The sequence below is a fragment of the Antrostomus carolinensis genome, unplaced genomic scaffold (assembly GCF_000700745.2).
Source record: "Antrostomus carolinensis isolate BGI_N321 unplaced genomic scaffold, ASM70074v2 scaffold12722, whole genome shotgun sequence".
NCBI lineage: Eukaryota > Metazoa > Chordata > Aves > Caprimulgiformes > Caprimulgidae > Antrostomus > Antrostomus carolinensis.
The window spans coordinates 1-11,106 of NW_010299007.1; the positions used below are offsets into that span (position 1 = coordinate 1).

At 39.3% G+C, this 11,106-nt stretch overlaps 1 protein-coding gene across 1 annotated transcript; it reads right to left on the reverse strand.

Annotated features, from left to right (window-relative positions):
• Positions 1 to 812: 812 nt before the first annotated feature.
• On the reverse strand, positions 813 to 10,837 carry LOC104519405 (TPR and ankyrin repeat-containing protein 1; the record flags this gene model as incomplete). The annotated part of the gene is made up of 7 exons (XM_010162643.1): positions 10,704 to 10,837; positions 9,415 to 9,538; positions 7,860 to 8,010; positions 6,724 to 6,842; positions 5,218 to 5,301; positions 1,562 to 1,700; positions 813 to 944 (listed from the first exon to the last, which is right to left on the reverse strand). Coding segments are annotated over exons 1-7 (883 nt in total), but the record flags the coding sequence as incomplete, so codon positions are not given.
• Between the last annotated feature and the right edge of the window lie 269 nt (positions 10,838 to 11,106).

The window sequence follows — 11,106 nt, forward strand, 5'->3', positions numbered from 1 at the left end:
TATACTATATAATTAGAAGTAAATAAATAAATACATATACAATTATATAATCTTTATATATACCATATAAATGTAATTATGAAAAATAATTAATATAAGTATAAATAAATACAATTTAATATTTTTTTAATATACATTGTATCTTCTGGAAATGCAGGAGTCATTTAGCAACAGATGGAACTGCTGCAAAAGATATATCACACCTTTCCAGAAAATTAAATTATTTAGATACAGGTTGCACACATTTCATTCATACCATTAACAAGAACCACCAGAATGTCATTGCATTTAATGAGCTAAAAGTCTGGTGTTCTCCTGCTACTGATGCTTATTTCCTGTTGCCACCTACTGGGTACAGTAAGAAATACAAGAAGAAAAGACAGGCTTGAGTTAACATAAAAGAAATCCCACAGAAAATGTGAAGGAAAGCATTTAATTTTCCTCCTCTGACAAGGTACACTGCTACTTAGGTTTTAAATCTTCACCTATTTAAGGTCTCCAGGTGGTCTCATATGATTTTAAGGGAACATCAAACTTCAAAAGGTAAGTTCTATGATCCTAAAAACTGCAGCATACTTATGGGAAAATCGTAACCAGTCAAACCACAAATCAAGTATACAATATTAAAAGGGAACTGTTGAAATGTTTAAGTATTAGTTACCATTACAAAGTCTACATCCAGATAAAAGAACTTTCTCATTTTCTTCCTTAGCATTAAATAGTAAATACCAGGATCTGAAATTTTCTTCCATTGTTCATTTTTCCATATGAAAGCAAAACACCACACACACAGAAGAAAGAATCATATTTACTGCGTTTCTGGGAATATTCACTGGAAGATGCCACAATATGCAGGAGGGTGTATCCATCTCTGTCTTGCTGGTTGATCCTATCCTTCAAATCTGGCCTCTGGGTCAGCAACCACCTGAAGAGATGGTTCTTTCCTGAAATGATAACAAAACTCCATTTGTTATAAATAGTAAACAGAGATACAGCAGAAACAGATGCAGGTTTTTTTCCCCTATGGATTGGCAAGATACACCTGTATGGAACTTCTTCTCAAAGACAGGGAGTAGGAGAGGAAAGAAATACGTGAAAGAAACCATGGTAAGAGCCAGCTGCATTGTGGAAGACCTGATGCTATGTTCTCACTGACTTGCAGCAAGTACAAATCTGACATCAACTCATAACTCTTTAGCACAGACAGAAGCTGTTGCTCCACACTGAGGTGGCAGGAAGAAATGCTGTATTTTCATCAAAGCTGATATATTCAGGTTAGGAAAGATTCACATCAATCACACTTCTGCTTCAAGCCATGAAAGAAAATAACCATATTTGGTTTGTACTGTTATCAGACATAGACGATCAGAGAGCGTTTACAATGTTCTCAAAATAGTGCCTCACTGGCACGTGCAAGGTTATACCTAGATGACCTGAACTCATTAGTTTTGTGAGTTTTAAAAAAAAAAAAGAAAGAAAAAAAAAGAAAAAAGCTCTATCTAGCTGTCAGTTCTCTGATGAAGGCCACCACTGTTTTATTTTAGCTGCGGATGTCACTCACTTGCTTTGATACACAGTCTCATAACAGCATGAAGAAGATACACTCCAATGGTTTCAACTTTTGCTCCCATGGAAATGAACCACTTGACTAACTCTGCTACTTCTTGCATCTTCTCACCATGCCCATACAACTCAAGAGTCTGATAACAAAGAGAACAATTACAAGACATTATTTTACATAGACAAAAGGCATTTCTTTTTTAATCCCATTTCCGTGTTTTTTATGACAAGAACCAGCAGAACAATAACAATCAAGCCATATCCACTCTAAAATGAAACATTTATTATATTTATAAAGCAATTCCAGAAAAAGCTCAAAACACTTTTCTCCTAAGAAATGTTCATGAATCTGAAAAGAATCTTGTCCTGCTCTGAAGAACACTGGACAAGAAGCCTATTTGATAATATTTACTTCTGTTTTTCTTCTCTGTAACTGGCTGCAACTTTCTGCCTGTCTCTATAAATATTACTGTAGCTCAGCACAAGTACTGCTGTAACTGATATTGTGCCTTTTATTGTGCTTACACAGGCAGTTACCCCAAAAAAGGCTGTAGAAACACTTGAAACTGGGAAAAGGGAGTTAGAGACTGGGGGAAGGTGGGTTAGGGAACTCAGGCAACAAGTTCTTTTCCAGCTCAGGAACCCCATGGATGGAGAGCAGAGCAGAGCAAAGCTCTACTCTGATCTAACTCAGGAAGCATCTGGCATTATTAAGACAACAATGGTAATATGACTGCTCACACAAAGAAAAGGTGTTAAGCCTTAGGAAACAGATTTTTGGCCAGATAAAATTCCTAGCAGGTAATCTGATAAAAGTATGGAATTTACAGGGAAGTTTACAGACCGAGATTGAAACCACACAAGCCTGAGCAGAAGGCAGCTAAACTGAAAAAGGATGTTCCAGCAAGGACTTAATGAGCACAGTCTACAAGGGGTACAGCAATCCGGGGAACTCTGGAGGTGGGCAGAGGAAGCTCAGATGGAAATTGAGACAATATGCCAGAAGGATCAGGACATGAGGGGGTGCTCAGAAACAGTGTTCAGATATAATTTCTCCATTTGTGCCAGTCATCTTTTTAAATAGCAGTCTTCACACATGCTTCCAGCATCCACAAATATATTTATTTTTTTTTCTAACACCTCATGCCAAATTTTGACTGGCAAGAACCACTGTTTGTGCACAGTTACAAAATCAAAACACAACAAATTATAAGGAGTACGTAGTGGCAGCAGGGGAAGTCTGAGTTATCAGAAAGCCACATTTTCTAATTTTTGCAAAACAGAAGCAGCACTTAGGGACCTTTCACCTTGGTTCTTTCAGTCTTCCACATGTACACCAAAGCCACTAGAATAGCTAAGACTAGTAGGGCCAATTCAGCAACAAAGGACATACTCTTTTGCAAAGGCAACCCACTTTTATCCTCTCCTCTCTCAGGGAGGCATTTCGATTTGCCTGCCTAAGGAAGGAAGATTTTTTGCTAAGACACCCTATGTGTGTCCTCAGCTACATTCATGGAACCTAACTGAAATACATTCATGGAAAAAGCCCCAACTTGAAATTATTATGACAAAGTACCACAAGCACTGTAACATCCAAATGGCAAGTTCTAGTATATTATATCAATATGCCCTAAACTGCTGATTTGCCAGTCAGTAAATCATAGAATGGTTTGGGTTGGAAGGGACCTTAAAGCTCATCCAGTTCCAACCCCCCTGCCATCAGCAGGGACACCTTCCACTAGACCAGGTTACTCAAAGCCTCATCCAACCTGGCCTTGAACACTTCCAGGAAGGAGCATCCACAACTTTCTTGGGCAACCTGGGCCAGTGTCTGACCACCGTCAGTGAAGAATTTCTTCCTAATATCTAATCTAAACCTCCCCTCTTTCAGCTTAAACCCATTTCCCCTTGTTTTGTCATTAACTGCCCTTGTGAAAAGTCCTTCCCCAGCTTTCTTGTAGCCCCTTCAGGTACTGGGAGGCCACTATAAGTTCTCCCTGGAGCCTTCTCTTCTCCAGGCTGAACAGCCCCAACTCTTTCAGCCTGTTCTCACAGCAGAGGTGCTCCAGTCCTCGGATCATCCTGGTGGCCCTCCTCTGGACTTCTTCTAGCTGTTCCATGTCTCTCTTGTGCCAAATAAAGTACAGAAATACCCTATTCCATATATATAATAAGTTCACCTGGTTGGAAAACTTATCCAGGCAAAAGTACTGTGTTGCCTACAGTTAACATCTTCTAAAGCTTCCATCAGGAAAACCACACTGCTGTAAGAAATCTAGTATACTTCAGCTTAAAGCATAATGGAATCTCTCAATGAATGTGTAACTGTATCTTTTAAAAGTAGGTTAACACACAGCAGAACTACAGTTAATTAACTTATACACACAAAGAAATGGAAGAATAAAACCAACAAAATGCATATACAGAATATTTTTTTGGGGGGTCCATAAGAAATGCTTTATGTAACTGCAATTGAAACAGGCTGGGCATCCACTGCATGATCACACACAGGCACTGTCAGATGCCTTTAGAAAGCTGGTACGTTACTGCTATGGACACTGGCTGTTCCTGAGTGGCAGAGCTGGTGAACTCTCAGCAGCTCCTGGCTCGCCTTGGCCTCCAGCTACACTCTGGTTCCCAAGGGGTCAGAAGAAATGGCTGCACACCCCTTCACGCATCCAAAGCCTTTTAGTGGGGTATCCACAAACAAAAGCAGGGGCAAGCAGCAGCGAGCCCTGCAAAGCCACCACCCAGCTCGCACAGCCATGTGGGCAGAGCCTCTGGGGTCTACCAGCGTGCACCACACAGCACGTGCACCAGCCAGGCACAGCCAACCAGCAGCAAAGTACAGGTGAGCATGTACAGTTTGTGACAGCTGGAAGATTTTATTTTATCCTACCAGCATAGAAATCTTTGGAGGTTCCCAAATGCTGCAAGAATACGAGGAATCACAAGATAAAGAAAAGAGCAAATTTCAGAAGAGCAACATGAAGATCAAATTCTTCTGTCTGCAGATGCCATCATCTCAGTGAAAGGCATTAGGAACTGCAGCTACTTGGTCTACAATTACGTGTTTTCATCATGATAAAATCCTCTAAGTCATTTGCAAAGCCTTTAGGGAGGAAGTTTAGCAGTTGCTGCCTAGGTATAAAGCAAACTACCAAAAATTTGGGGCACTGAGGGAGTGAAAAATTCCAACACTGCACCCAGATCAACTCCCTATAATCATACTTGGCACTGTAAAGCAGTCCAGAGACAGGCTAGCAAAGTATAGAAATATCATATTCCATGTATATCATAAGTTCTTCTGGTTGGAAAATATATCCAACCTAACTGATGTCAGACATGTTTTAGCATTAAATTGTCAGGTTACAAGTGTGACCTGAATACCTTGCTGTATTTGAGAGGAAGATGTCTTCTTTTGATTGAATTAAAGGAAGCATTAAATTATATACAGAAATTATGCAAATTAAGGATTTTTTAATTTTCAAATTAAAAGAGACAAAATAGATTACTTAACATACAAAGTCTATATATTATTTTCCATTTTATTTTTCTTTGATCTGTTTTAGCCTTGCACACAAGATGGAAAATCTCTCACTAAAGTGAATAGAAAGAAAAGAAATAGACACAAGAGAAAAAAAAATGCTGCTTTACCTCAAAGAGATTCCTCAGTGATAACTGGCTGACTCTGAGATTGCTGGGCAACTCTTTCTTCTCAGACAACAACAACAGACAAGACTACAAAAAAAAAACCCCAACAAAAACCATTAGTGAGCTTATAAGCACACTGAGAAACTTTGTTTTTCCACTGCCTCATCAGATCCTGCAGGAAAGCAAACGAGGACTAACAACATTTCAGATTTTTTTTAAGATCATAACAGATTACTGAATCTCCTGCTCCATTTTTCAAATTAATTAAGGTAATATACAGGGGACTGCACGAAAATATGACCAACGGAAGTTTCCTCAGAAATAAAAACCATGTAGAAAGGTCAGGCCCGAAAAGTCTCTCCAATACACCTTGGAAGTGACCCTTTGCTTTAGGAACAGACCTTTATAATCATGCAGATGAGGGTCCCCAGCTACATTAACATCCTGAGCAGAAAGCAAGAAATGCATACTGTATCTTTTTCTGTTTTCTCAGTTTCCCTAGAAACTTTACCTTGCTCCTTGAAAACCCACCAGCTGCACCAGAGGAAACGGGAATAACTACAGATGTCATCTACCTGGACTTCTGTAAGGCCTTTGATACAGTCCCCCACAACATTCTTAGCTCTAAATTGGAGAGATATGGGTTTGATGGATGGACTGTTGGATGGATAAGGAATTGGATGGATGGATGGCTCCAGCCAAAGAGTTACAGTCAGTGGCTCAGTGTCCAAGTGGAAACCAGTAACGAGTGGTGTCCCTCAAGGGTCCATACTGGGACCCGTACTGTTTAATATCTTCATCAACACCACAGACTGCGGGGATTGCATGGTGCACTCAATCACTCAGCAACTCTGCAGATGGCATCAAGCAGAGTGATGCAGTTGATACCCTTGGGATGGGATGCCATCCAGGGGGACCTTGACAGGCTTGAGGAGGCTTCTTCTAAAAAGAAGCATGGCCAGCAGGTCAAGGAAGGTGACTCTCTCCTCTGCTCTTGTGAGACCCCACCTGGAGTACTGCATCCAATTCTGCAGTCCTCAGCAGAAGACATGGACCTGTTGGAGCAAGTCCAGAGGAGGGTCAAAAAAATGATCAGAGGGATGGAACACCTCTCCTATGAAGAAAGCCTGAGAGATTGGTCATTGTTCAGCCTGGAGAAAAGAAGGCTCCAAGGAGACCTTATTGTGGCCTTTCAATAGTAAAAGAGGCCACAAATAAACATGGGGGTTTCCCCCCCCCACCTCTAATTTCTTTCAACAATAATGACACCAGATGGCACCATAATTATAACAGAGACAACAACAAGAGACAAGCAGGATTTCAAGTTCATTGTATCCCTTCAAGAAATGAATTTCAGAAAATATTTAGCACAAAGTATTTTTCAAGTGTTAAAAATCAAGACATTCGAAGCACGGAACAATAAATACACATTGGTTTGGATTTTAAAGGTTAACATGAGCTTACCCTGTAGAGGTTAAGACATGAGCACCTACACAGCAACAGACTTACCCGCCACTTCCCTTTCTGGGCCAACCTTTCTATCACTGCTTGCCAAATTAGTGCATCAAACCTTGTGCTGAAAATATAATCATAGGCAAGAGGAAAAGTTGATGGAAAGACTCGTTCATCTGCAAGAATAAGCAATTGAGAAAACTATTTAGTATACACAGCACTTTTAAAGCTGGGGCTTGAACTAAACTACTTCACTGCACAGTGACAATGTTAGCACTGATTAATACCCAGGAGACTGCCAAATTGGGGCTTAAATATCCCTGGCCATCCAAACGATATGGCACCTTGTTATCAGTCACCAGATTTCATTAAACAAGGAGGGGGCAAAAATTAATCCCTGCCCTCAAGAAACACCTCTAAGCCCCAAGACATTGTGAACCTCATGGTGGCTCTTCCACTTGTGGGTAAGCCCAGCTATAGATGCTGCTAAAGGTAATCAAGGTCCTTAACATGTTGCTACAAGTTCAAGTAAATGCAGCAAGAGCACAACCCAAAATCTCCTGGCAAGCCTGCAGGTTCCATCAGACAAAACCTGTGAACTAGAAAAAAAAGCAAGTAGAGGAGGAAAGACTGAGGGGAGGGCAGGGAGACATGGGGTGGACATCACTCAAAAAAACCACACAACGCCACAGAAAAGCCCAATTCCCTCTTTTCATTGCTGCCCACTACTAGCTGAGGGAAAGTCCCTCACACTGGAACACGTCGCACTGTAAACTCAAATTTAAGTTGAGTATCTTCTAATTCTTTTCAAAGCTACCTAGTTAAATTAAAAGCTGAGTGGTTTGGACAAAAGCCACTAAAGCCTTAGGGGTCTGGACCTCCAAATCTCCAACCTTGTCTCCCCAACTCTCAATTTTGAAATTTTCTAACTATTCCACAATTGATGTGTTCTTGTGAGACAACACACTCCCCTGCACAGTGTTTTGGGACCGTTGGCATCTGCTGTATACAAATTGGACCAAGTTCACCACATCCTTTTGATAAGGCCACTCAAGCATATTCATAATCCTCAAACAGACCTGTGGCACTAAGGACCAAATGAATGACCTCATGAAGGACACTCTACCAAGGATTTGTGTTTTAATCACTACTGAAAGGCTCGTAGAAAAATTAAGCTCCTAATTTGAGTTTACCATTGACACTTATGAAGATTCCTGCTACAAAATCAGCAACTTGAGTTCGATCTGCAGAAGCATTCAGGAGAATCAAACCTTTATGAAACATAGAAATCGCCTCGTAAGTGTTTGATAACATGATCAATGAGTGGCCAGCTCGGTAATAAGCCTGAGGAAAAAAAAAAGGAGAACAAAAAAGACCATTGTTGGGAAAATATTCATAGATCTTTACTATAAAACAAAATGTTACCATTTTTTTTCCTAAATTCTCTAATTATGCTATAAAAATGATACATGGTACTATTTTTACAGCTTCTTACACACAGATCTAAAAAAACTGCAATGAACATCCTTTGAAATTCACAATATGCTACTGATATCATCACGGATACTATGAAAGAGGGATAAATCCTGGAATACAAAACATGGAAAATAACTATAGGATGAAAGACATACTGTTAGCAAGTATATTTTAACCCTCTCTGGACAGGTTGGATTTTTTTTTTTTTGTCACACGGTCCATTTGGACATGTTTATGTCCCCAAGTCACTGCATTTTGCAGTATTAACCACAATGCATATATTCTTCAGCCAATGGCACCTGAACATGTTTATATCACCACTGAACTCCACTGTACTGGCTCAGAGGCACAGTAGAGCCAAGTTGTTCAAACCAGGTAACTGGTAGGCTGCAAGACAGCACAAGTTCAATTGATATTTGCATGCAATTTTAGCACATCTAAGTTAAATACCTTCTACTAAAGGCTCTAGGAGTCTGCAGTTGTTGGTCCAGAAGACTATTTATTGTACATAAAAGCCAGTCCAAGTGTATGCCTCTATCATAAATACTGTACAACTGCTACTTATTCCTAACAGATGAGAATTTGAGTCAATGTGTACTTAATCAAAAGCATGTGTGTCAGGTATTGTTCTGTCTGCTGGAAATACAATAATATCTTGATCACCACTGTTCCCAGGAACTGTAGGCTTATCAACACGTAAAGAATATTAGGGCACACTACCCAAGGGGGCCTCCAAAGCTAAGTCCCCATCCCAGACTCAACTGCTGTCAGCAACTGATGAATCTGTACCATGAACCAGGTTCTGTAAGACTGCAAGTGAACACAGAGCTGGTGAACCTCACCACAGACATGATCTGCACAGCATGCCATGGCCTGACATCCCCACATCTCAGCATCACCACAAACATGATCTGCACAGCATGCCATGGCCTGACATCCCCACATCTCAGCATCACAAGGCCATGTAACTTTTCTTTTCTACTTGCTATCACATTGTCTGAGATACTAATAAAATAGCTATCCTTCTTGAAAACATTGGTGCCTCTCTTGTTGCGACCCAGACAGAACCAGCATCTCCTGGTACAAAAGAGCTGCTTCATTTTATTAAAATTACTGTTACAGCAGTAATTCTGATGCTCACATAGAGTCATCTGTCGATTCTCAAATCTTATGCTATATTTGCTTATCACACCTCAAAACCAAAACCAAAGCAGATATGGACACATGCTTTAAGAAGTGAGGCATGCAAAAACTGTTTAAACATCTGAATACCTTAACATACTCTGGATCCCAGTGTAAGCTCTGGTAGGCTGAAAACACTGCTTCTGTCCATTTACCAAGATAGTACAAGGCAGTTGATTTGTTGCAGTGTAACACTGCTATGTCCCTGGAACACCTACAAATACATTTTTCGTGTTTATTTGCTTGAAAAAAGATGCATCATACTTTATAGTTAGCAACAAGAAAAAAAAGAAAAAAGTCTACATATCACCCACCTAACAAAATCAGAGGTAAAAATGGAGTTGTAGAAAATAAAGATAATTTGAACATTAGTTATAAAAATCTCTTAATGACATCCTAAATGATACCTTAGTGATACCCTGGTGTCTTCTGAAGCAGAAAGTCAACCCACTGGAATAACACAGTATGAGCATTTAGAAAGAATTTAGATCATCTTGACACACCTAGATATTGTTCAGTGAAAGCCACTGGCTAAGAACAGGAGAAAACAGACACACAAATGGAAGCTGCTAGATGGAAAGAATGCTAAATGCATTTTGGTCATGAAAAAAACAACCTAAACGCATTTTATTGTATAACCAGCCTACTCAGCTCCATCCTCATTCAATTCTACTCCCTGCATATGCTCCAGACTTATTTTGCTACTTAATCTAAATGGCTAATAGTCAAAATAAATCAATGGTTGGTGTTAAACAGGGTTAACAGCAGTGCTAATACACGGTAGTAATGAATATTTAATAGCTAGCATAATACTCAAATATTTAATCATTAATAACATTAGCAACTGATGTTAACTGATGAAAACAACCACTTAACACTTGGAAAGAAATATCCAGAGAACTCTTCTGTTCAAAATTCTCAGATTTAACAAATCTAAGAATACAAAGAAAGACCAGATAACAATAACAAAGTAACTTGCTTGAGTAATTTTAAAGATAATCACATGACCCAGACAACAACAGGCCATGGACATGACTAGTATATAGCAATATTACAGCAAGATTAATCCACAGCAAGTCAGCTAAGAAACACCAGTAATTTAACAGAAACCAATTAATTTGGGGGAAATTAATTTTATCTTTAATTACACTAACTTATAATTGATGTATATAAAAAAATATTCACAGTCACTAACTAACCTCCCACGTATATGTCAGGAACAGCACTTTCTCTTTAATTATAAAACTAGTACGCTAAAGAGTGTGATGAAAAGTACAAGAAAATCAAGTGTCAGGGCAAGAAATACAGTTCTGAGTTAACTGTAGCACTTTACAAATTTGAGACTTACAGTTTACATCCTCTAATTCAAGAATACTTACGGGACCCATTGCATTAAATAACCAAGTGTATGTAGAGCTTGATCATACTTTCTGATGGCTAAAGAGTAATTCCCATTTTTAAAATCCTGGTTCCCAGCTTTTTTCATAAGCTGTGCATATTCCATGGCATCCATGCTAATGAAGAGGGAAAAAAAAAAAAATCAAATTATTGATTTATTAGACAGTTCTTTCCCCAAAATCCACTTAAATTTTCACCTTAGTTTTTGCATACTTGAAAAGGAGGACAAAAGAGCACATCTTTTTTGTTTGCTGCAGTTGGAACAGTGAAATATAACTCAGGTCACAGCCTCATCTTTGCTGTTCATGCCTCAACTTCCCATCCATTTTTTTAATCAACCTCAGCTAACCAGATCTACCACTGGTATGCATTTTTTTTTTAAGT